The sequence below is a fragment of the Lissotriton vulgaris genome, chromosome 6, assembly GCF_964263255.1.
Source record: "Lissotriton vulgaris chromosome 6, aLisVul1.2, whole genome shotgun sequence".
Taxonomy (NCBI): Eukaryota; Metazoa; Chordata; class Amphibia; order Caudata; family Salamandridae; genus Lissotriton; species Lissotriton vulgaris.
Window position 1 is genome coordinate 735,926,269 of NC_141694.1, and position 26,900 is coordinate 735,953,168.

Sequence of the window (26,900 nt, forward strand, 5' to 3'; positions counted from 1 at the left end):
GCTGATGGGCCCCACATTGGGCGCCAATTGTAAAAGGGGTCGTAGACAACCGGTGACCAAAGACCCTTTTGTGTTGCCCGGCGGTGTCGCCTCTATGACCCACCAATATTAATCAATGAAGAAGCAGGCGCTGGAGACTGAAAGGCAGGAAACAAGGGTTTATTCTCTCCGGAGGAGAACACATCAATTCAGACAGCAAGTATCGTCACGAGGTGCTCTACCCGCATCTCTGAGGCCTGGCCTCTTATACACAGGTTTATGATCTTTATTGCACGTAACACATTCTTGCAACACTTTGATATGTGAAAGAACATCCTCGGAATCTCCCCTTCAGGCCCGTTCCCACATACATTTACAGTTGAATTCCCCACCCCGGTCACAACAGGTGATGATTATCGCGCAGCTGGACATTCCGCCGATTCACGGAATGTGTGGGCTTGATCGGATCTAAGGGTGTTCGATCGACTTGAGGGTCCTTTGATAAGGGGAGGCTTCCTACTGTACGGGGTAATAAACAGTATCCGCAGGGCCAGGTGGTGGCTTGGGAACAAGGAAGACAGACGGGCACACAGGAAAGAGGGGGGGTTTGCATCAAAGGGCCTGAGACTATGAAAGGAATGAAGGGAGGTGTCGCGCTGGGAACAGGATGGGATTCTGAGGCAGATCTGCGCTGAAGAGGGGTTTATGACCCAAGGCATGTCAGAGCGAGGGGGTTGTCAGCGTGCGGGGGATGCCTGTGAGGTTAAGAGAGAGAGAGAGAGAGAGAGAGAGAGAGAGACACGCTGGCTATCAGCGAGGGGCAGAGGGGCCATGGTGCTCAAAATGGCTGCCGCTTACGCGCAAGGCATGTAAAAGCGGGAGTGATCAGTGCGTGGGGGTGCTTGTGTAGGTGGAGAGCCGTACTGGGGGTCAGGGGTATGCAGAGGGTGGTTCTGGTCAAGGCAGCTAAAGTGGTGGGTGTGTGCGACAAAGAGTGTGGCATCGGGGCAAAAGGGAAGATGGCGCAGATAATGTTCACCAAACCGTATTAATTTTCCACAGGATCTGCCACCCATGGTGGATTTTCAGATGCGCGGGACTGCGGCGAGGGCTTGATTGGACGATCTTAGTTGGTGGTTGGGTTTGTAGAAGGATAGTCGAGTGTTGAGGCATTCGGGTCCTAGGTTGTAGAGGGCCTTGTGTGCGTGGGTGAGAAGGCGGAATGTAATTCTTTTGTTGACGGGAAGCCAGTGGAGGTCTTTTAGGTGTCCGGTGATGTGATCTTGGCGAGGGATGTCTAATATGAGTCTCGCTGATGCGTTTTGGATGCGTTGGAGTTTTTTCTGTAATTTTGCTGTGATTCCGGCGTATAGTGTGTTACCATAATCCAGTCGACTCGTGATGAGTTCGTGGGTGACAGTCTTTCTTGTCTCGAGGGGGATCCAGCGGAAGATCTTTTTGAGAATGCGAAGTACGTTGAAGCAGGAGGATGAGACTGCGTTGACTTGTCTGGACATCGAGAGAGAGGAGTCTAGGATGAAGCCAAGGTTGCGTGCATGGTCTGTGGGTATGGGTGCTGTGCCCAAAGCGGAGGCCACCAAGAGTCGTCCCAGGCAGAGGGGGATGGTCCTAGGATGAGCACCTCCATTTTGTCTGAGTTGAGTTTTAGGCGGCTATGTTTCATCCATTCGGCTACTTCTTTCATGCCTTCGAGAAGATTGGTTTTGGCGGTGTTAGTGTCTTTGGTGAGGGAAAGGATTAACTGGGTATCGTCGGCGTAGGAGATGATGTTAAGGTTGTGTTGACGCGTGATGGAGGCGAGTGGACTCATGTAAACATTGAAGAGGGTGGGACTGAGTGAGGATCCTTGTGGTACACCACAGATGACTTCAGTGGCCTCTGAGTTGAAAGGGGGGAGTTGGACTCTTTGAGTTCTCCCAGCGATGAATGAGATGATCCAGTCCAAGGCTTTTCCTTGTATGCCGATGTTGCTTAGGCGTTGTGTGAGGGTACTGTGGCAGACTGTGTCGAAAGCGGCGGAGAGGTCGAGTAGAATGAGGGCCACTGTTTCTCCGTTGTCCAGTAGTGTTCGGATGTTGTCGGTCGCTGCAATGAGGGCGGTTTCAGTGCTGTGTTTGGCTCGAAACCCGGATTGAGATGGATCGAGGGAGTTGTTGGATTCAAGGAAGGCGGCGAGCTGGCTTTTGACGGCTTTCTCAATGACTTTGGCTGGGAATGGGAGGAGGGATATGGGTCGGTAGTTTTTGAGTTCAGAGGGGTCTGCTGTGGGTTTCTTCAGAAGGGCGCTGAGTTCAGCGTGTTTCCAGCTTTCTGGAAAGGTGGCAGAGTTGAACGAGCAGTTGATGACATCACAGAGATGAGGTGCGATGATGGAGTCAGCTTTGTTGAAGATGTGGTGGGGGCAGGGGTCGGTCGGCGAGCCAGAGTGGATTGAGTTCATTAGGCGGATGGTGTCTTCAGTGGTGATTGGGTTCCAGGCGCTAAGGTTGTTAGTTGGTGGAGTGGGATCTGAGGGGGGTGGGGAGGGTTGATCGCTGGGATTATTCTCGAAGCTGTTGTGGATGTCGGCAATTTTGTTGTAGAAGAAGGAGGATAACGCATCGCAGAGGTCTTGGGAGGGAGTGATGTCGTTAGATGCTGCGGTGGGGTTGGTGAATTCTTTTACTATGTTGAAAAGTTCCTTGCTGTTGTGAGTGTTGTTGTCGAGACGATCCTTGAATGCTGATTTCTTGGCAGATCGAATCAGTTGGTGGTGTTTGTGGGTGGCTGCCTTGAGGGTGGCCATGTTGTCGGTGGTTGGGTTTTTTCTCCATGTTTTCTCCAGGGTGCGGCAGAGCTTCTTGGATTTTTTAAGGTCATCATTGAACCAGGGAGCCTTTTTGCTGGTAGAATTGATCTGGTGCTTTTTCAAGGGTGCTAATTCGTCAGCACTGTGGGTAATCCATTGCTTGAGATTGGTGGCCGCTTGGTTTGGGTCCAATGAGAGGGTGGGAGGGTTTTGGTTGAGTGATGTGAGGAGTTGGTCGGAGGTGATTTTGTTCCAGTTTCTCTGTGGAATAGGTTTAGGGCGGTTGTGGGTTAGGGTGGTTTTGTAGCTGAAGTGAACACAGCTGTGGTCCGTCCAGTGGAGAGCTGTGGTGCGATCGAAGGAGATGTGCTTGCTGGAGGTGAAGATAGGGTCGAGCGTTTGTCCGGCTACATGGGTGGGGGTGTAAACGAGTTGTTTGAGTCTGAGATTGGCCAGGTTGTCCAGAAGGGTGGTGGTGTTGCTGTCGTGCTTGTTTTCAAAGTGGTAGTTGAGGTCTCCTAAAAGAATGTAGTTCTCGGAGGCGAGGGCATGTTGGCTGAAGAACTCCGTGACGTCGTCGCTGAATTGAGTGCGAGTACCTGGAGGCCTGTAGATGAGGGTGCCTCTAAGTGTGGTCCTAGGGTCGGTGTGGATCTGAAAGTGGAGATGTTCGGCGGTTGCAAGATTATCGTCGGAGCTGGTCATGATTTTGATGGTGTTCCTATGGATGATGGCGATGCCTCCTCCTGTTTGATTGGTGCGGTCTTTTCGGATGATCTTGTAAGCGTCCGGTATGGCTTTGGCGATGTCGGGTGCTGATGATGTGTTCATCCATGTTTCTGTAAGGAAGGCGATGTCCGGTGACGCAGTGTCGAGTAGATCCCAGAGTTCGGTTGCGTGTCTGTGGACCGAGCGGGTGTTAAGCAGGATGCATTTCAGGTGGTTAGAGTCACAGATGTGTATGGAGGAAGTGGTTTTGGTGAGGGTCCTGAAGCAGTTGAACTTGCAGGAGAGGCAGGCGAATGGGCCGTGGGTACGTCCTTGGGTGGCTTCGCAGCATTGTGGTGTGATCGATAGCACACTTGTAGCCTTATCGGGATGTGCTAATCTCTAGCCTTTTGCGGTCCTTAATAGCACTTCTTAGTCCTTCCTTAGTCCTTCCTTGGCTAGCTCTCAGTTGGGCAAATACCATTTTGAGGCTTTGGGAGGGGCTACCATGTTACCACTAGATTTGTTTAGGAAAAATACTTTGTGTCATTTGTTAAGAAAAAAAGCTACCATCATTATCTAGAATCGGTATATTCTCATCAGGGGAATTCTCCTAATTAGATAAAGTGTATGAACCACTGATATATCTTAGCATGAATGTTCTCATTTGTAATAACCCTAGGCCAGGAAACTCTTCTTCAGGAACCACTGTGTTCTACGTAAGTAGTGATCTCAATAGGTCATTCCCTACCAGTTTAACAATCAGGGCATAATGGTCGGTATCAGTACGTGGTAAAACCACCATATCGTAGAGCAGAGGCCATATACTGACCTCTAGAAAAATATAGTCAATCACACTAGTAGGAGCTCCCTTCTTGAATGTAGTAGCTCTCATTTGGTCAGAGCAATTTCTCCCATTACATACTCTCAGACTGCGCCCCACCGTCAGTGATGCAATTTGTAGGGCAATATTGGTGAGGTTTGGCCTCAAGGCTAGAGATACCCACTGCTCATCCTCTTTTTCTGTTACCATACTAAGAGAATGAAAAGGTTCAAATGAAGAATTGAAGTCACCCGCTACAATCACTTTAGCATTCTGCTGAAACTGAGCAATCAAATCATCTAAAAGAAATGTAATCACTGATTGCTAGTTAAGGGCATCGTCCTAGCGTATTTATTCAAGAACACCAATTTCATACCCACTGGTAATTCTAGCATAATCCCCATCAAATCAGGTGAATTTACTGTCAGCAGTTCATGGGTACACAAAATGTTGGTCTCAACCAATATTAGTAGGCCTGCACACCCTCAATTCATTGGGGGTATGGCTTTCACACTATAGGAAACAAATCTGTTGATAAAGATTTTGTCTAATGCCTAGGTCTCCTGAATAAACAAACATAATTTTTAATAAAGGAGTACCACTCTTGCTCAACGAGTTTAGATTGGACTCCAGCCAGATTCCATTAAATCAGTGCGAGATCTTCCTTGCAGACAACATTCTGGTGGGACACCATGCCCTCTGTTTCTTAAACCCCAATCATGGTAGTGTTAACTGAAATGGGGGTAGGGGCAATAGAAGTAATTATAGAGTGTGATTTTAGAAGCGGGTCTAACCCAATATCAAGCCTCTCTTGGAGGAAGTGCACTTACACTAGGCGACAATAAATTGGTCTCCTGCAGATCTCCCTGGGGTACTTCTCCAAGTCAATCTCTGAGGTTGAAGGGTGAAGCAGGGCCATTGGAGCCTATAGAATCTTGAGGTCTAGAATATTTGAACTGTATATTGGACTTGCCGGGCAGATTAGATCTATGATCTAAGTCGACTAGATTGTCAGCCATAGCAGAAGAAACCAGAACTAAGTCAAGACCAGAATATGAGCAGCTGGGTCTTTTAGCTGTAACTATGTCATGTATTATAGAGCCTCTAGAACATATAGAGAGTAAGGAATTGCGTCCGTGGATACTGGACGGGGAATACTCCTGATTCCCTGGTCAAGAATTTATAAAGAACAAATGAAGGAGTATTACCCGATGAGGGAGATGAAGGCTTTTCCAGACTTGGAATCACTATTCCTTTGTTAGTAAACCCCTCACTCACCACCTAGTGGTGACTTGCTTCATCATCGGGCCCACCCAAGTGGCCTAGCGTCACTTGGGTGTGCTTCAACACCTGAGTTGCAGTGGAGCAGGTAGTGAGGTGTGGGTTGTAGACAAAAAAAGTGTGAATGTTAAAATTGTCCTGGTTAATACTTTGTATAGATTTTAATAAAAAGGTAACTGGACAATATTAAAAAATAAAGGTGAGATACTGGAGGGGAGTTACGACCTACGTATCTCTGCTATGTGTTGGTCAACATGTTTCTACCATATGGGGTGATCCCCGGTATTCTTCAGGACCAAAACAAGGAAGTGGGAGGTGTGGGTCCCCTAAAAGACGCACCCTGTCCTAAATCCTTGGTCATCCAGATGGAAAAATGTTCCTCCGGGAAGACACTCCTAGAATATAGGGTGCCAACAAAAACCTAAGGAAGGAAGAAAAAGCAAAAGGAAGTGATTACTATCCTGTAACGAAGTGCAGAAATTGGGTGCAAAATACGTGCTGTTATACTTGCTTTCCACGGTGGTGAATGGAAAAAGTGCCTTCATGAGTAGAGGTCATGTCTACTTATGGGGTGGGAGCGTGCTCATTTCGTGATAGTGTACGCTTCAGCATGGTATATCTAAGGTCAATCAGCAGGTATAAAATTACCGTCCTTTTGTGCGTGCCTAAAAACGCATGCTTGCGGCGTAAAATTGAGTTCACTGGGCTTTAGTGCTCATATCTTTACCGGCGTGAAATGCACTGCGCCAGATAGTTGCCTTACATTGCTTGTGGGCTCAAAGATCTCTTAATAAGGACAAGTGGTGTACACAAAAGACAAACTAGACTCACACAAACATATAACACGGAGTTAGTCACGAAGCGTGACATGTCAGAACAAGGGCTTACAAGAGTAATACTCGAGTTGGACTTCAGCGAGCAGGGGGTAGGTGCTTCAATCGTAGCAACATATTCTATGTGGAAAGGAATATATTACAATGGTAAGTATATATATAGAAGCTCGCCTAAGTACTGGCTCGTATGGGCAGGCCATGGGTGGATCCTGTATGGAGGGAAAGCTTACTTACAGTTGGTAGTCATGAGGAAAGGCTGGTCACCTACTTCTACCTTCCGCCGCTCGGTTACAAAGAATGGGCGAGCGCGGTGTAAGTATAACTGTTGGCATACTTCCGGGGTGGGTCACGTGGCCGCTACGGTGGCTCGTGAGGGAGTGGGTTGGCATGGAGATCACTCGATGCTGCGCATGCGCAGTAGATTAGGAAATGGGTTGCTGCGCGAATGCGCTAGATGGGAGCAAACTATCGGGAGGACATACCCAAGCAAAGGTGTTATTTGAGTAGGGGGGACAAAAGTCGCAAAAGACCCCTGTGATTAAAGTTGGTCGATGTACAGTGAGCTACGCTACGGGGGTCTGTAATGGTAGCGGGTTGTCATGGACACAAGGAATGCTGCGCATGCGTGGAAAATGAATATAGACCATGGATGGTAAATGCATATCGTTTGTATGCACGGCGGGGCTTGCTGAGGGGTGTGGGTATTGGCAGACAGTGATATTATTTCAATACAGAATTCCACGGGATATTGTCATTAAGACCCCGTTTGTGTGTTGAAAGTCTATATATCCATCTCTGTTCTTTTTCGAATAGGCGGGCTTGGATATTGGGGCCTGGTTGCAACTTTTCAATGACTGTCCACCTCATGTCATTGGTGGTGTGATGGGCAGTTAGAAAGTGGTCCGTGAGTTTGGTCATATTCTTTTTGCATCTTATGGTGCTTCTATGTTCGCAAATGCGTTGTTTGATTTTGCGTGTCGTCATGCCCACGTAGGGTTTACCACAGGTGCAGGTGATAAGGTAGATGACATTATTGCTGTTGCAGTTGGTGTGGGATCTCTGCTCCCATATTTTTCCAGGTTCCAAAACTATTGTCTTAGTGTTCTCTGTTAGGTGACAAACACTACAGTCCCCCACTTCGTGAATGTCCCGTTACTGGCGGGAGACCCCATATCTGTGTTAAGGTTGGGTCATTGGGGTTAGTGTTATTTCTGGGTCTGGTATTTACCAAGGTGTTTTTCAGACTTGGCGCTTTTTTATATGAGAAAAGAGGTTTTTCCCAGTTGAAGGTTCCAGAATTGACTATTGACCAGTGCTTCCTGATGCTTTTGCTAACTTCATTGGAAATCACATTGTATGTAGTCACAGAGGTTAGGGGTATGTTATCATTGTTTTTTGTTGTCTCTTCCACAAGAAGCACTTTTGGAAGAGACAACAAAAAACAATGACAACATACCCCTAACCTGTGTGACTACATACAATGTGATTTCCAATGAAGTTAGCAAAAGCATCAGGAAGCACTGGTCAATAGTCAATTCTGGAACCTTCAACTGGGAAAAACCTCTTTTCTCATATAAAAAAGTGCCAAGTCTGAAAAACACCTTGGTAAATACCAGACCCAGAAATAACACTAACCCCAATGACCCAACCTTAACACAGATATGGGGTCTCCCGCCAGTAACGGGACATTCACGATGTGGGGACTGTAGTGTTTGTCACCTAACAGAGAACACTAAGACAATAGTTTTGGAACCTGGAAAAATGTGGGAGCAGAGATCCCACACCAACTGCAACAGCAATTATGTCATCTACCTTATCACCTGCACCTGTGGTAAACCCTACGTGGGCATGACGACACGCAAAATCAAACAACGCATTTGCGAACATAGAAGCACCATAAGATGCAAAAAGAATATGACCAAACTCACGGACCACTTTCTAACTGCCCATCACACCACCAATGACATGAGGTGGACAGTCATTGAACAGTTGCAACCAGGCCCCAATATCCAAGCCCGCCTATTCGAAAAAGAACAGAGATGGATATATAGACTTTCAACACACAAACAGGGTCTTAATGACAATATCCTGTGGAATTCTGTATTGAAATAATATCACTGTCTGCCAATACCCACACCCCTCAGCAAGCCCCGCCGTGCATACAAACGATATGCATTTACCATCCATGGTCTATATTCATTTTCCACGCATGCGCAGCATTCCTTGTGTCCATGACAACCCGCTACCATTACAGACCCCCGTAGCGTAGCTCACTGTACATCGACCAACTTTAATCACAGGGGTCTTTTGCGACTTTTGTCCCCCCTACTCAAATAACACCTTTGCTTGGGTATGTCCTCCCGATAGTTTGCTCCCATCTAGCGCATTCGCGCAGCAACCCATTTCCTAATCTACTGCGCATGCGCAGCATCGAGTGATCTCCATGCCAACCCACTCCCTCACGAGCCACCGTAGCGGCTACGTGACCCACCCCGGAAGTATGCCAACAGTTATACTTACACCGCGCTCGCCCATTCTTTGTAACCGAGCGGCGGAAGGTAGAAGTAGGTGACCAGCCTTTCCTCATGACTACCAACTGTAAGTAAGCTTTCCCTCCATACAGGATCCACCCATGGCCTGCCCATACGAGCCAGTACTTAGGCGAGCTTCTATATATATACTTACCATTGTAATATATTCCTTTCCACATAGAATATGTTGCTACGATTGAAGCACCTACCCCCTGCTCGCTGAAGTCCAACTCGAGTATTACTCTTGTAAGCCCTTGTTCTGACATGTCACGCTTCGTGACTAACTCCGTGTTATATGTTTGTGTGAGTCTAGTTTGTCTTTTGTGTACACCACTTGTCCTTATTAAGAGATCTTTGAGCCCACAAGCAATGTAAGGCAACTATCTGGCGCAGTGCATTTCACGCCGGTAAAGATATGAGCACTAAAGCCCAGTGAACTCAATTTTACGCCGCAAGCATGCGTTTTTAGGCACGCACAAAAGGACGGTAATTTTATACCTGCTGATTGACCTTAGATATACCATGCTGAAGCGTACACTATCACGAAATGAGCACGCTCCCACCCCATAAGTAGACATGACCTCTACTCATGAAGGCACTTTTTCCATTCACCACCGTGGAAAGCAAGTATAACAGCACGTATTTTGCACCCAATTTCTGCACTTCGTTACAGGATAGTAATCACTTCCTTTTGCTTTTTCTTCCTTCCTTAGGTTTTTGTTGGCACCCTATATTCTAGGAGTGTCTTCCCAGAGGAACATTTTTCCATCTGGATGACCAAGGATTTAGGACAGGGTGAGTCTTTTAGGGGACCCACACCTCCTACTTCCTTGTTTTGGTCCTGAAGAATACCGGGGATCACCCCATATGGTAGAAACATGTTGACCAACACATAGCAGAGATACGTAGGTCGTAACTCCCCTCCAGTATCTCACCTTTATTTTTTAATATTGTCCAGTTACCTTTTTATTAAAATCTATACAAAGTATTAACCAGGACAATTTTAACATTCACACTTTTTTTGTCTGCAACCCACACCTCACTACCTGCTCCACTGCAACTCAGGTGTTGAAGCACACCCAAGTGACGCTAGGCCACTTGGGTGGGCCCCGATGATGAAGCAAGTCACCACTAGGTGGTGAGTGAGGGGTTTACTAACAAAGGAATAGTGATTCCAAGTCTGGAAAAGCCTTCATCTCCCTCATCGGGTAATACTCCTTCATTTGTTCTTTATAAATGTATTATAGAGCGACATGTCCGAACATGATGAATCCAATGGATCGTATTAATTTTTAAGCTATTTTCTGTTTCTACTATCGAGCACAATGGTAACTTGGGGATATTTATCATTGTAATAAAGCCGTTTACTGGATGATTCCCCATATTTCGTGGTAGATTGGTCTTTGCATAGTTACCCTGCATGTCCCTTTAAACATGAGCCCGGTTATTAATGGAGATATTTTCTCTGTGTGACTGGAGCTGCTTCTCATGGTATGGACATCTTGCATAGTTCTACAGGACTGCACTTTAGAGGGGGGGGGGGTAAACATCTCTCTATAATGTGATTTCCCTTATTGGTTAATGGGTAATATGCAGAATTTTGTACAAGGTGTAGGGATCGAGAGGGAAGAGAGGGGGAGGAGGAAGAGCTCAGACATCTGTTAGGAGTTGCTGTGGACTTATTAGATGTTAGTAACATATTGATTATCGATGTTAGTGATGCAACCATCTAATTTAGATTGCCCACCTCATCCCTCATGGATTGAACAAGAGAAATAAAAGATACTTCCTTGGTATGAGTGTTGGTACTAGTGGGACAGACAGAAAGCAGTAATTCGATAGAATGCAGTCCATGATTTGTACCTTTACTGGCTTCAGTATTAACATTTACCTGCTCATCTTGTAAGTTGCCCAAGGGAGCAAAGCGATTACTGCAAGGAAAATCAGCAACAACAACCACATCAGCCCAATTGGGATCTGTATTTGAGATAGCAGTGGGGACAGTGGGCACAGGTGATGAAATCATATTTGAGAGGGAAGAGGAGGGGAGAGAGAACACAGCTCTGTCTGACTTTACCTGGGTATTGATGCTCAGATGTGATGAGTACGTGTCTGGGGTTCTTGAGTTAGGTCCTATTGCAGCCATGACTTTAGATTCTCTCAGTGGGCCGGTCAGCAGATCATTCGGCTGCCCTTAATGTGCATAGGAACTCTACTGGCATGCAGAAGTGTTGCGTGAAGACGATGTCTCTGGACAGAGTCAGCACAAGTCACTGGACAGAGACGTCCTTTGTGTTGTGCCCGCTTGCAAACAGCGTACTTCCAGATGAGCGGCTGCTGCTCCATCCACCTACTGGATGTGCAGACTTGCAACTCTTGCCATGCAAGACCTTTCATCCTGTGACCCTTACCAGTTGTTGTGGTGTTCTCAGCAGTCTTCTTGGTCAGTTTGCTCATGCCACTCTGTGTGGCTTCCATTTGTTGCTGAGTTTGCCACTCAGTGCCTTTCCGGCCTTGCACTGAAGTCTGGACCACCTTGGCGGCATTCTCCGGATCTTAAATCTCCTAGCAGAATATCAGCTTGTTTCTTTACCCTATTTTGTTCCTTACTAAGGAATCAGACTTGTTTCTTAGTGTGCATATTTCTGTAATCGATACCAAGCATTTATCTGTGTTCAGACTTTCGAAGATGACTGGTGCCATAGTTATTGTTTTCTGTTTCCCAATCCAAGAAGACTCCTTTGTCACATGACATTGATGGACATCCTGTTCCTGTTGTTTTTCCCCATAAAAGCAGTTGTTCCATCAACCTTGCTATAGCATTTTATGGCAGGTTCATGACCCCATCAGTCTATATTTTTGTTCTTTTTTCCATTTTTGCTCTACCAATTCTCTGATTCTATGGATACTCTTCCAGCCAGTTCTTTCTATGCCGTACAGTGCTTACCTAGTCCTTAGCCTGATCTTCTGGTACAACTTTCAATCATATTTAATCCTACCTGACCAAGACTATAGCTCAAAGGTTTTTTATGCTTTTATAAAAAGGAATGGACGACGTAGGGTGTACTGATTGGTGCACTCTGAGGGACAATTTCACCAGTTTATTTCCTTGTTTTGCGCTCCACCAGCTACTGGGGAACCGTTCAACCCCAAACTGTCTAATGAATACTCAAAGAAAGAGCTGGGAGTGCTAAATCTTAGATGTACAATTATTTAATTGCATTTCACACAACAAATCTATCTCAGAACCAACAATCGCAGAACAACAGTTCTCCAAAACAATCTTATTCTTGGATTCTTGATGTATTTGCCAACAGCCGACGCGTTTCGTCCCGAAGATAGGACGTCATCAGGGCTGTAAATGTAAAAACAAAATGTATATATACATGAGTCCAGATTTTACATCTGAATGTATTTTTATTTATTTATTTTTTTAAACCTTCTAATACAAAAACTTCCCTGTGTTATTATAACACAACGCAACCTGGAACAATATGATAATTAAAGTATTCATTACCATTTCTGTAACATCAGCCTAGAGACAACGAGATTAAGCGGGATTCTTTGTATACATAGTCACAAGTTCAGATGATAAAAATCTTTACATGATTATTTTTTTCTGACATACTGGGGTAATATACTGGCAACCAGGTCGATTTTCACCCACCAATCTGGTGTGAATTTCGCCATGCTAAATTCATTATTTTGTTAACTGCACATTATGATTGGCTCACCTTAAGAAACAATAATAATTTGATGCTTCCACATCTGCGATACTTCACTTCTCTATGGTTCTCTCTTAAATGTAGGACGCTCCCAAGGGCAATCAGTAAAATTCTTCAATCTAAAAGTGTAATACCGTTTTCTATTAGTACTCGTTAACACTTCATTTAAAGTCTCCAGTCTCCCTGACTTCTCTTATTACTGGGAAGCGCTTCCTTTAATTTTAAGCTTCTCCTCAGTTGAAACCCTACTTCTTGATAGGTTAGGGGGGTTTGCTGTTCCCCATCCACAAGATTAGTTAATCTAGAAATGTATGATCATGCGTTGTAACTTTTATTCTTGCCACTCCCATCCCCTCACTACAACCTCCTATTTGTTTTCTTAGTCCAAAACTATTTTTTTGTACCTTGAAGCAAAACATCAGAATTTTCAACAGCCGACATATCCTTTCATGACATTTTCAATTCTTCAAAAACGCTTCTCCAAAGGTAGAACCTATTATAATCAAACATATCTTTCGTGAGACCCCTCATTCACTGGTTCACTTTAACCAAGAGCCCTTGCAGGTCCCACTATGTAAATTGTTACCACCAAAAATGACTCACCAAAGCGTCTAAAATCTTCTCACAACAATCCAAATTCGTATCCTTATGTCTTCACTACCATATCCGTATTCTAATATAGGGCATAAAAAACACACACACCATCCTCTTGGTATTCTTCTAAGTTATCTCGTAACTAGTATCTAGTTGTCCTGTCATGTCCAGAGCACTCACCATTAATCTAGGAGCCTTTTTTCTTCATCTCCGCCCGGGTTCGATAAATCCCGTTAGCAACCTCCCTGTAAAGCCACACACAATTTAAAGGGCTGACTATCCAATTAAAACCCGGTAAAATTCCCGGGTAGAGCCAAACGTAAAACATCTGTGTATCATTACCTGCTTCCAATTCGGTCCGTCACCCGTATTATATCCGGTGTAGGTCAATCTATTTCCGTTTTCCACATCAAACTAACCCCGTATGTTGATTTACTATCCGTTCGTTCAGGTCCGCCGTCCTGATCTTGTGAACGACATTCTCATTTGCTATTCCTGTTTGTATGGCATAAGCTGATTGGACCATATCACTTCACCCCTTTGTTTATTATTTACAAGTGCCGAAAAACGAGCAAAATCGAACATATAATGTTCGCGCGTTTTGTTGAAAAGATAAATAAAAATAACACTGAGCAATTACGGGTGAGATCCTTAAAAATGTACTACATGCGAACGAGAGATTTATAAATCTAAACAATCTCTCACAATCGTAACGATAACTATTCCAAGTAAAAATCACCATACGGGCCTGACAGCTACTTGATACCCATTGTGTAAAAAATGTAATTGCCAAATGTTGCATTTTGGTCAAACGTAAAGCGAGAGGACGTAGGTATGTCAGGTTGTTATACCCACTTCATATGTTCAGATGGACTTAATCTCCATTCATACCCTCACTTGTGAGCTCTCATACTCCTATCGCAAAACCCTGTATATGCCCTTATTGTGTTTTAGTACAAATGTGTCTTTTTTTTAAAATACATTCAGCCCGGTTGCCTTAATATTAGGCCCAGTAGGTGTACAAAGCATTACATTCGTACTATATACAATTTTGTAATGTCATTCGTACTATATACAATTTCGTAATGTCTGTCTGATATATGCATTGAGCCTCACACAGGAGGCATTATGTTTATGCAATTTCATAGTCTATCTTGGTAATTTCAAAAACATGTTACATATTGAAACTCATGACAAGCCTTGATATTCCACTCATATACAGTACATTATGCCAAAATATGATGTAACTCAGAGTCAATGTTCAGACCATGTTTCATTGTCCGACATTTAATTATCCATTGTGCCTCTTCCTGTCTAATTCGTAACTCCCAATCACCACCTCTGACATGTTGTGGTATTTTTTGAATCCCATGGAATTGGAAGTTTCTATTGGAACTATGTTCCCTCTCCATGTGTGCATATAATGGTTATTTAATATCACCATTAATGATTGCCCGCCTGTGTTCTTATATCATGGTTTTCAGGGGCCTCTTCGTACTACCTATGTATACTTTGGTGCAATTACAGATGATGGCATATATAACCCCCGTACTATTGCAATTTATAAACTCATTAATCCAAAACTGTCAGTTGCTATTGTACTTGAAGGTTTTGATCTTATTCACGCTGTGTGCACATAGTATACATGAGCCACATGCTGCCTGGCTTTTTCCTCCTAACCTAGGGCACAAACTTGCAAATAAAAGCCTTCCACATGTTTTGTCTAATTTGTGTATTGGCACTGTGGTTACAGAGAGCCATCACCGCTACCTCGGGGAAGCCATTCTAGAGTCAGAAGAGTACCAGCACGTCCAGTCATTGACACTCTGGAGGTTGGAGCAGTCGCTTGTATGTATTGGTGTTTCAGGTCATGGTTGCTTATAGTTGTAGGTGTCACAAGTATCTGTCTCTGGTAACTGCAGGTACTTAAAATCACTTGTAGCTGCAGAAGACTCAGATGGGTCATCCCAAAAGCCATCACACCTCCTGACTTAACGTGAAGTTGGCGAGACTTATGAAACCCACTGCAAACTCAGGTCCGCTTCGGTTACACTCCCTGTGGCAGTCTGCGAGTCCTATTTCTGCTGCCTACATCGGTCCTATAAGTGTCTCCAGTAAGAGTATAGTAGATCCTGTCTCATGCACAGACACACACTTTGCTGGGTCCCTGCAAAGAGCGAGGCACTGTTTGGATATTTTCTTAGCCTAAGAAAAATCCATTCGCCATTTAGCTCCTTTGTTGGGCACCCTGCCTTCCCCTGCTTTTCTACTTTATAGAAATATATTGGCGTCGTAGGTCTTTTCTTGTTGCCTTCTGACCCGAGGCTCAAATGCTGTTTTAAAAACATTCCCTGATTTTCCCTGATGTTTAGTATGTGGATCTCACAGTGAGCCTATAAAAACCCCTATGTGTCTGGTACTCCCACACTCAGGCAACCCAGAGAAATAATGTTCTGGGTCAAGCCTTGGCATTGATATTCCTTGTAGTCCTGGTAGTGATACTGGGGACCAAAAGACAGGCACCCTAATCCAAGGTTTCACTTTTTGTTTATTTTTAAATTTCCCATTGGAACTGAACCCCGTTTATCATCCTACAGACAGCCTACATATGTCTGGTGTCCCACAATCGGGAGGTCCAATAGAACACAGTTAGGAGTTGATCCGTGGCAGGGAAATGTTCCTGAATGTGGGAAACTGAAAGGAATTATCATGTTTTGGGAAAAAAATGATAAATGTCTGGCAAATGTCATGATCGGAACGTTTTGCCAGCCAGCCTTTTGGAATAAGGGAGGACTGACTAGCGCTAATAGATTCCTTAAATCGGACAGAATTAAAAAATATATCGTTTTTATATTTCCCATATAGTACTGGGTTCGGTATGTCATCAAATGAATAGTGGATAATAAAACATAATTTTGCCTTAATTTAGTGATCTGTGCTGATATTACATCATTAGTTGTGCGGGCTACATTCTCTAAGAAAACCCACACATATTTGCTTTTGCCAGACTCTCAACTTTCTGGTCACCATTTCCTAGGTGTGACGGGATTAATGTTTGCCCAGTTAAAAAATGCAAGAAAATATTGAGAAAATGTATTAAAGATTAAACTGTCTCCACATTTTTCATTATAACTACAGACTGCAGTGAGATATTGATGCGGGGATTACATTCATACATTTCCCAAAATGTACCAAAAGAAGTGAAGCATACGGTTTGCATCGGCTCACCTTGATACCGAAGAGGAACACGCTTTTTAACGCCCTAAAGCTTTTTAAAAAAAAAAAAAAAAAAAAATCCTTTGGCACCGATGTGCTTAAGCAGCCGACAGTTCAAGAGCTAAGATGTATGACCGTGATAAATAAAGCATGTATTCATGTCATTCAAAAATGTATATGAAATGAAAGTTTTAACAATAATTGTGGGTGAAATTTGCACTGTTACACAAGTATTTATCTTGTGGTTTACGTACATTTTACAGCCTTATTAAATAACTTGAATGGTTTTAAATGTGTGTTGACTGTCGAAGTATATCAGTAATGCTCTTAAAAAATAACTAAAAGATGTTCATATTGAAAGAGTGAATAATTCACTCATAAATCAATCTAAATCTCGTCCCTGCACTGCCCTTGTGCAGGTGTTATGTTAAATGACACTTATAAAGGGCCTAATTACCATCTTAGCGCTTATGTAAAAGTTAACAGCCTACACCAGTTATTACTTGTCACGAAAACCCATTCGATCAAACTTTGTCTTGTCCAAAGGCCTGATTGAGCAAAAAAGTTTTCAGTGTTCTATATATATATATAAACGAAAGTATGTCTATTTGTCCTTTATGCATTACTACACCATTCATCCGATCGCCATGAAACTTTGGTAAGTTGTTGAGAACACTCCCGCGAAGGTTTCTGGCAAAAAAAAGCAAAAAAAAATTTGTTAAATATCGCCCCCCCCCCACCCCTTCCCCCCAGGGCCCTCATAATCTTTCCAATACTGAACGTTTACAGTTTACGGTGCGACTCGCTTTTGCAATGACCATCAACAAAGCCCAAGGACAATCGCTGCAGGTGTGTGGACTAGATTTGGAGAATCCGTGCTTCTAACATGGACAACTGTATGTGGCCAGCTCACGCGTCGTAAAACCTTCTGATTTATTTGTGTACGCACCAGACGGAAAAACAAAAAATACTGTGTATCCACAAGCACTCGAATAAATAAACAGAATTAAAACAACACTTTAAAATGTTTTCCATATTAAAATGACTACGTTTTAATAAAAATGACATAATGACACAATGTAAATTGAATGTTATCATAACAAGTTTCCTTAAATTTTCTTTCTTCTGAGATCGCAGCAACACGCAACGGGTAAGCTAGTTTCTTCTGAAATGGAAGGAGAATAGTATCCCTTCTCAAGCTTTCCGGCAATCTATTCCACAACTGAGGTTTCAGGACTGAAAAGGCCCATCCACCCATAGTTAATTTGTCAAAACCGTGGGCAGGTCAACAAGTTTGCCTCGGACGAACATAGACATCGACCCGGTGCATTTTTCCTTACACAGTCCTTAAAATAAGCTGGCACTGTCCCATACACGGTCTTATGTGCAATACATAAGACCTTGAACCTGATCCTCTGCTTAATTGGAAGCCAAATCAATTGTTGCAGCAATGGTGCAGCATGCGACCCTCTTGGAAGCTTGAATATTAATCTTACGGCATCGTTCATCACTACTTGAAGCTTACCAAGCAATTTGTCCGGGGGTCCAATATATATAGCGTTTCCATAGTCCAATCACGACACAATCAGTGCTGCCACCACAGTTTGCATTGTTGAGAGAGATAGACGGGGTATCAATTTCCGAAGTTGCCTCAATAAGCCCACGCAGCTTCTTACCACTGTGGAAAGCCACAAACTTACCGGCCTTTCTAGACACACTGGCCATGTCACTGCCCTCTGCAAGTACCGACCTAGACAGTATGGAGATGGCGCTTCTGCAATGGCTCCAACAGGCGGCTGACACTCACGCGCCTCTAGTGAACTTCTCTTGTTCACGTAATAGTGATGCCCACAAATGGTTTACTCCTGATCTAAAGCATTTAAAGCTTGAGGCCCGGCAAAAAGAAAGGAAATGGCGAACAAACTACCAACCTCAAGACAAAGAGGCCTACTGTTTTGCTCGAAAAAACTATCAAAAAACTATTTTAAAGCATAAAACAGACTATTTCTCAGCAAAAATTTTAAACTCTCAGAATAAATCTAAAGATGTTTTTAACATAGTTAGGCTGTGGGGTTTTAGGTTTAAACCTATAATAACTGATAAAACCCCACTGAAAGAAAAAGAGCCCTCACCGATGAAAACATATAAACACTGAAAAAACACCTGGACAACCACAATCTAAATGCCATTCAAAGAACAGAAAAAGAGAGTGAACGTCATGTTTTTCTTCCTGAAGGGGTCAATACAATGTAACTTTGTTATACAAGTAGCAGTAAGAAAGACTGGTTAACATTATTCTGCTTGAGTTTTGTTCTTTAGGGATGCCACTAAAATATTGTTTCTTCTTCCTTTTACTTTTTCAGTTTTGTGACCTTTGGTCTTAAGATGCAGGGTTTAGTTCCATGTTTTAGGTCTAGTTTAATTATTTTATAAACCATAGAGAATCAGGAAATATCAAACTCACATTTGATATTTTGACTGCATTTGATTCTTTCACCAATAGGTTAAATGGCTGCTTTCATGAAAATCTTTCCTAATATGTGTCATCAAATTTACCCACAGAGAATGGGTAAAAACCCTTAATACATCAGACCATAGTTTCTAGTGTGTCAGTATTGATAGTAGGTGAATTGCCAACACCTCAGGCTTTAAACATTCAATGCAAGGTATAGTGACAAGTATATATATCACCAAGCATCTGGGATAGTGTTGAAAACATGACACCAGACTTTTGGAAACAATGGAACGCAGTGTCACTTGTAATGCTCTGCAAAAAAGGTTCTTTCTAAGTTCAACAAAGATTGGAGTAATATTGTTTGTATTTGCAGTGATTCAGCTACGTATATAAAATAGTTGTGTGATGACCTGTCAAAATTGAAACCCGAGCTGAAGTGATTCCCTGTAGTAGATCCTTGCCACTTGTTAGATGGTATGCTGAAAGCATCTTTACAATCTTAAGAGTTAATGAGGGATGCTATTGACTTTTTAGTCCATTCTGGTGCACTGGTTTCTAATGCACAGGAACTAAAACGCAACTATTTATCATTTCGTGCTTTATGTGGCATCAAAGAAAGTCATCCCAACTGCGTCCCTTAGATGATGGTTCTCAGCCCAATGGGCTAAGAATGCTGAGAGGGCCTTTTCACGGACGTTTATATGGGAAGGAAAGAGCGAGCGCACATGACCCAAAGACTCACTAAAGAAGTATTGTATGGTGTACTACAATAAGATTAAGTTGCAAAAATCTATTTGGACCTCATATACACTATAAGTACACTGTCTATATACCATGTTCTTTCAGTGTAAAAAGCAAGCAATAATAAAAGCAAAACATTCCATAAACACCGGAAAAACACTTTTTCTGTTGTTCTTAGTGGCGCGAAAATGTGTAACCACTGATAAAAACTGTTTTTTAAGATATTGAAAACACTGAAAAAACCCCACCAGAATTTACCAAAAATAGAAACTGAAAACAGGAACGCCTAAACATAGTTAACGATCCCTGCAACAATGAGAGGACAGCCCCTCCTGTAATCCCCACTCAAGAACTTTGTGACTCTCTAAATCATTTTTTTAAACACAAGATTGTCACCTTAAAACAGAGCATACCCATACCCTTAAATCAGACTCCTATGGATGACAGTTACTTTAACCCAGTTACACTGGAATCCCTCCCTCCCATTGATACAAAGTCAAATCAGGTTCTCCTAATGATATGTGTCCACCACATATTTTTAAAGAGATAGGATTAGCTATTCCACAAGGCATTCTTCCTATACTAAATGAGTCACTCTCACAGGGTAAGGTACCTAGCAGCTTCAAGAACGCTCTGCTTATTCCCCTAGTAAAGAAACCGGGAGCGTACCCGCTGGATTCAATCAACTACAGGCCTATTTCTCTCCTGCCCTATCTGTCTAAACTTTTAGAAGTGTATGTCTCTAGTTGCCTGTCAAACTTTATTTAGAGTACTGAGTATCTGGAACCGAACCAGGCAGGCTTCCGTCCGTGCCATTCTACTGAAGCTGTGATACTAGCAGTACAAGACACTCTAAAGTCCAATGCAGATAAGGATATCCATCAGGCCCTTGTGCTCCTCGATTTGTCGGCCGCGTTCGACACGGTTGACTATGACATTCTGATCAACCGTGTCGAGCAGGCGGGCCTCAGGGGCCCTGCTCTGAGCTGGATAACCTCCTTCATTGAAGGGCGCACACAATCAGTGCGATTAGGAACTTTCACAGCTTCTAGATCTCTCTCCACCTATGGGTCCCTCAGGGATCCTCACTTTCCCCGTTATTGTTTAATTTATACCTCCGTCCATTACTACTTGTCTTTCCCTTAAATACTCCAGACTCTGATCTTGCCCTGGAAAAACAAACTAAGCTGGGGTCCATACTTTTGGCCACTTGACCTGCCCCCCCCCCCCCCCCCCCCCCCCTCTGCTAAATCTATGTCGGTCAAGAGCCTGGGGGTTACGCTCAGCGCAGATCTATCTCTCAAAGCACAGGTGGGAGCTGTTGTATCTGCCAGCTTCTTCCAGCTTAGAAAGATTAAAAAAATTGCACACTTGTTGTCACATTCTGCACTGATTCAGGTGACTATCGCACTTGTTCTTTCCAGCTTAGACTTCTCAAATAGCCTCTACTTAGGACTCCCAGCAGGTCTTTTGAGAAGACTACAACTGGTCCAGAACCAGGCTGCCAGACTTATCTGGAAACAACCAAAATGGCAATCTATTAGACCTGGCCTGGAAAAGCTACACTGGCTTCCGGTAGCTCAAAGAGTGGCCTTTAAAACCGGATGCATCACCTTCAAAGCTCTACAGAACAAAGGCCCCAATTTTATCAGGGAGATAGTGTCAAAATATGTCCCCTCACGGAACCTCCGGTCCGCTCACAAGGCACTAGTAACTGTACCTCGGTTTAAAAGGAAACGACAGGGCGGCAGCTGCTTTCACCACCTAGCGGCTTCCCTCTGGAACTCCCTACCACTATCGATCAGACAGAGCCAGGATCTCCTGATATTCAGACAGACCCTAAAGACCTGGCTTTTAAAACAGGCCTACCATTAGAGTATTATGTTGTGTTTATACTTCCCTCTTCGATAGCGCCATGAAGCCCACGGGCGTACGAGCGCTTTAAAAAAAATATATTAACATAACACTGTCACGGTCAGTGCCATCTTGTTGTCTAATACCCAGACTCTTCACGATAGACACCGGAGTCGGTGTTTCATCTAACTCCTGGGGCTAAAAACAATGTAGCCAATGGTTACCACAAGTGGTAATTGCTAGAACCTCTGACTTATCTGGGTTCACCGTAAGAGAGTTAGCTGTCATACAAATCATCGTAAACCTAAGGATGTTCTGTGCATTCGACTCTACTTGCTTGGAATTATCAATCTGCAGGATCAACTGTGTCATCTGCGTAATAAAACAGTTGACAGTCCATTTGTGCTAGGGCCGCCACCATTGGTCGTAGATAAATATTAAATACCATTGGGGACAGAGCAGAGCCCTGCGGAACTCCACACAGACGTGCCCCTTTCCTAGACACATAACCACCCAGCTGGAGCTTTTGCAACCGATTCTTCAGGAAGGAAGAGATCCACTGAAAGGCAGAGCCTGTGATTGCCCGCATCTGAATTTGGTCCATCAGCATTTGATTGTCCCCTATGTCGAACACGGCTGTGAGGTCCAATGAAATCAACACCAAAGACTTGTTTTTATCAGCTGCTAGCCTGAGCTCATCCAATACTGAGAGCATCACCCCTTATTACGAGTCAAATGGAGCGAAATGACCAAATGGAATCCTGCTCTGCCTGAATCGGAGTAGGCCGGTGTACCCTCTATAGGTTTTACCAGGTGTGGCAACACCAGCCTCGATTTTTCCAGATGGTAATTTCACCATGACAAAATTGCATGAGGTGTTGGCTGCAGTAGCTGTTAAGCCTCATTTTGTGTTTTCGTTTCTGTTAAGGGAGCATAGAGTGCATCCTCCTGCCAAAAATTACCTATCCGTTCCTCCCCTACTCCCTATCCAGAGGCAGAAGCCAAGGTTGGTGGCTGACTTTGACTTCCTTAGCTCTTCTTTTGCCTCATGGGAGTTCGCACTTGAGGGCCTCCTCTCTAGGTACACTAGTGGTGTCTTAAGTGGGTTTAAGTGCTCACAGTGTGGCTTTAATGCTGATGTTTAGAGCTGTGCTGGCCTTGAGGGTTTTGTTGCCAATTGTGCCTGGCTTTGTAAGTGCTACTGATGTAAGGACTAGGAGGAGGAAGCACTCAAGAGGTAACAGTGTGCAGCAGAATGGTTCATTCACTTCAAATTTACGATTCTTTAATTTGGTATTCGATCTCCTCTCACAATCAAGGACTCTGTCAATACCAAGAATTACAACAACCAAAGGAAGACCACCTCAATTGTAAGGTTAACATTTAATAAGTTTACTTAGCCTTTTAGCTTGGTAATTCCATGCTTGTGCAATATCAGATCCTGTAACATGTTGTATGCGATTATTGCTTGGATTCGTGCTAGAAGAAGATCCCCACCAAATTACGCATAATTATTATTTAGCACAATTTTACAAAGGCTTGAATTATAGCAAACATTGTTGTATTTTTTTCTCATTTAAGGCAATAAGCAGAAAAACCACTACTCTGGAAAGGAATTGCAATACATTTATTTTGTACATTCACTATGCCTTCTGGGAAGAATGCTGATATATACCCATGGCAGAAAGTTGTTCCCAATAAAGCTGAAAAATAAAAAAGGTAATGAGAGATGTTTGTGGAAATTTAGCATGTACATGTTTTTTTTAAATTAAACACAATAATCATGTTTTCCTTAACAAACTTAGTGAAAGTTTAAATAGGAATACTTTTTTTGTTGTAAATGGTTAAGAACTATGTATTTATGGTTATAATAATGGTTATATTTTGTGATTCCGCAAAAATATATGCGTGGATATTATTGTGCTACAGCTTGTCCGTCATGGCGTCTGTTTTCTTTTTTTTTTAATGTACTCTTGGTTAGGTATATTGACTGTTAGATCTGGGGGTCTCTAGTTGGTAATGATATGCACCTTAGTCCAAATAGGGACCCTTAATTTTAAGCCAGGATAAGGGGATTACACTCCTTAATAACCCCTGCTCACCCCCTTGGTAGCTTGGCACGAGCAGACAGGCTTATCTCAGAGGCAGTGTGTTAAGCATCAATGAATATACACAGTAAAACAGTGAAAACACTACTGATGGACACAACACAGGTTTTATAAAACTAAGTATTCTTTATATAGACTTAAACACAAAACCGCAACAACAAAAATCCCCAATACTACACTTAAGAATACTTAAAAGATGATTAAAGTTGCTTATTTCAAGATGATGGAAAATGCGACAAAATTCTCAACAAAGTACCTGGATGCGTAACGCAAAGTAAACAAAAGGCTCGCAAAAGAGGAGATGCGTCGGTTCCGTGATCCGGGAGAGATGATGCGTCGTGCCTCAATGCGTGCGCAGAGTAGGGGATGTGTCGTGAACCTTTACCTCTGCTGAGGTGATGCGTAGATTCTCGGCCTGCCGGCCTACTGCGGTGCTCAAGATGGCGCCTTGATGCGATGCGATGATCCGGTGGCGATGCGAGAAGATGGTGCCCTTGATGCGGCGATGCGATGACGCCCTGGCAGCCTTGCGACGACTCTGTACTTTGGAGCCGCGACAGGACCTGCGACACGCTTCTCCGATGATGCGATGACGACTCTCCCGATGGCGTCACGCTTCTCCGGTGATGCGACAGCAGGCAGCTTCCATGAACACACGCTTCCAGGGAGATGCGGCGAAGGCTCGCTTCTCCGGGGATGCGACAATTTCAGCTGCGGCGGCGACACACTTCTTCTCGATGCGTCGGGCTCCTAGCTCCTAGCGGGACGCAAGTGTCTGGAGTCAGAATTCCCAGCAAGGAAATTCAGTGGGGAGCTGGAGGTGAAGTCTTTTGTCCCTGAGACTTCAGCAGGAGGCAAGCGCAGTTCAAGCCCTTGGAGAATATTATGTAGATGAAAGTCCTTACAAAGTTCCTTCTCCTTTCTCTTGGCAATGAAGCAACCACTGCAGGCCAACCCAGCAAACAGCACACTGGCAGAGGGGCAGTACAACTCCTGCAGCTTCCTTGGTTTTTCTCCTTGGCAGAAAGGTTTCTTGTCCATAAGTGATCTTCCCCAAGGCCCCAAGGTCATTCACATTCCAGCTGAGCACACCTATCATCGACCCTCGTCTAACAGTCGACATTTAACTGGTATGAAGACGATACGGTCATAGCATATGTCCCTGATGTCCAAAAAGAAAAAAAAAAAAAGAGAAACACATTGCAAACAATTTTCAGACAATAAGATCTCAAAACCAAACAACCCCAAATGTCCCATGCCACTCCTTCTCCATGTAACCCTGCACCTGGCCAACGCCCAACCCCAACTAGCAGTGTGCCTGTTGCCCAACATCCCAACTACGAGTTAACTAAAGGTAGTGATGAGGAGGAGGCCAACCCCCCCCCCACCAACCCCAGCCCCAAGAACACTTCCCCAATACCCGGGGTCACCCAAAAAATTACAGCAGGGGACTAGCTGCAGATCTACCTCGCTACCTGACATAAAAAAACAGAGGAAAAGTTCTGCCGGCCTCTCTCATTCCTGTTTGTTCCCGCTCGCCGCCATCTCCGTCGACGTCTCTCCACTCCGGATTGTCCACAAATCTGCTGTCTATCCAGTCCGATGCAACCTGCGGATTGTCGAAAAACCAGGCCCTCCCCTCGATCTCGACACGTAGGTGAGCCGGGAACATCATGGCATACTTAAGTCCCTTGTCTCTGAGTGTCTTTTTCACCTGGAGGAAGCTCTGCTGTTGTTTCTGTACCATCTGGGTGAAATCGGGGAAAAAGGAAAGCGTGGCGTTCTCGTATCGCAGGGGGGCCCCGTGCCGCCCAATAGGGCTGCGGTGCGCCGAGACCAAAAACAACAGTCCCGCCACCAGCACGCGATTCAGGTCTCCCCCGCCGTGGTTCCCGGTGAATATTCAGTGAAGGGGGCCCCGCGGGAGACTCCCAGACCTCCGCTGATCTTCTGTGACACTTCCAGCGACTGCCGGCTGCCCGCCGACCAGTTCCGGGGCCTGACCGGCGACTTCCGGTTTTGGCCCCGGTGTTGTTCAATTACGAGCCGGGCGCGGCACACACCCTGACTCCCGGCTCAAGCTGGTGGAAGGCCGCAGCTTACAGGACGGCATATCTCAGGCCCCGAACGCCACAGGGGAGCCAGAAGCACTGCAAAATGCACCGCGTGCAATCCGCTGTCCGGTATCGGGGAATTGTCACAAGATCAAAGCCAGAATATTAGTGCCGAAGGAAGGGGTCGACGGATCCGAGCTCTCAAGCGGCCATCTTGGACCCGCGCGAAGCTCCTCCAGAGGCCATAGCTTTCTTAGACACTAAAGTCTAAATTCTGACTCTAACCACACAGAAGTATGTTTGCTGTCTACGAAGGATTTATGAACTTTAAGTATTCTTATTTTTGACTGTCATGTTTTTCTGTTTTCTTGGCTCCAATGCCTTCTGAGCTTGAGAGTTGTCTGCTATTGATGTCTGTGTAAATGTAATAATGATGAATCTCATAATGGAGAAGTAAACCTTACATGTAATCCAGCATATCTATTTTAGTAACTTTATTACATTAAAAAACAATCTGCTCACCTTCACAGTAAACTCAGCACGATGGAGCACGGCATAGTATTTAAGATCGTTTAGTCAAAATAAACTGCAAGCCTACAGATGTTAGATTACGGACCGCTGGAACAGCATGTAGCTTTAAAATGACAGCCATACACTACTACTTAATGTGGTGGATGCCTTTCTGATTGTGTCTAAGTCCATTTGCTTATTTAAGTTGGGTTTGAATTCAAATTGGAGTTCACATTTCATCTTTAAGTAGATCTTTTTTGAAAAATAGTTTTTGTAAAGGGATTGTTAAATAAAAAGTCGTCTGAGATCCTGCTTTTATTTTGACATAGTCTGGTTAGGAATTTAATGAATGTACTCAAGATTGAAAACTCAGGTTTACATTAGGTAACATTGCTTATATGACTGACTGCTGTCCACTAGGGCCCAGATGTACAACCGTTTTTTGCGGTACCAAAAGGGAAATAAACCCATTTGCGACAGCAAAAAACGGTGTTTGTATGTACAAACGCTATTTTGCGAGTCACTGACTCGCAAAATAGTGTTTGCAACTTGCAATTAGGAAGGGGCGTGCCAAGGGCATCCCTTACTAATAGCGACTCTAACATCAATGTACTTTTGTTTTGCAACCGCATTTGCGGTCCCAAAACACTCGCAGTTTACCAAGTAGGTGGAAAACCAC

At 44.0% G+C, this 26,900-nt stretch overlaps 1 protein-coding gene across 1 annotated transcript in view; it reads left to right on the plus strand.

The window, feature by feature from the left end:
• Positions 1-26,900, plus strand: part of TBC1D32 (TBC1 domain family member 32) — a 959,368-nt gene that overhangs the window by 287,396 nt on the left and 645,072 nt on the right. The window contains exon 13 of the mRNA XM_086926728.1: positions 23,131-23,268. Within this exon, the coding sequence (XP_086782854.1) occupies positions 23,131-23,268 (138 nt within the window). The remainder of the gene's footprint in view (positions 1-23,130; positions 23,269-26,900) is intronic.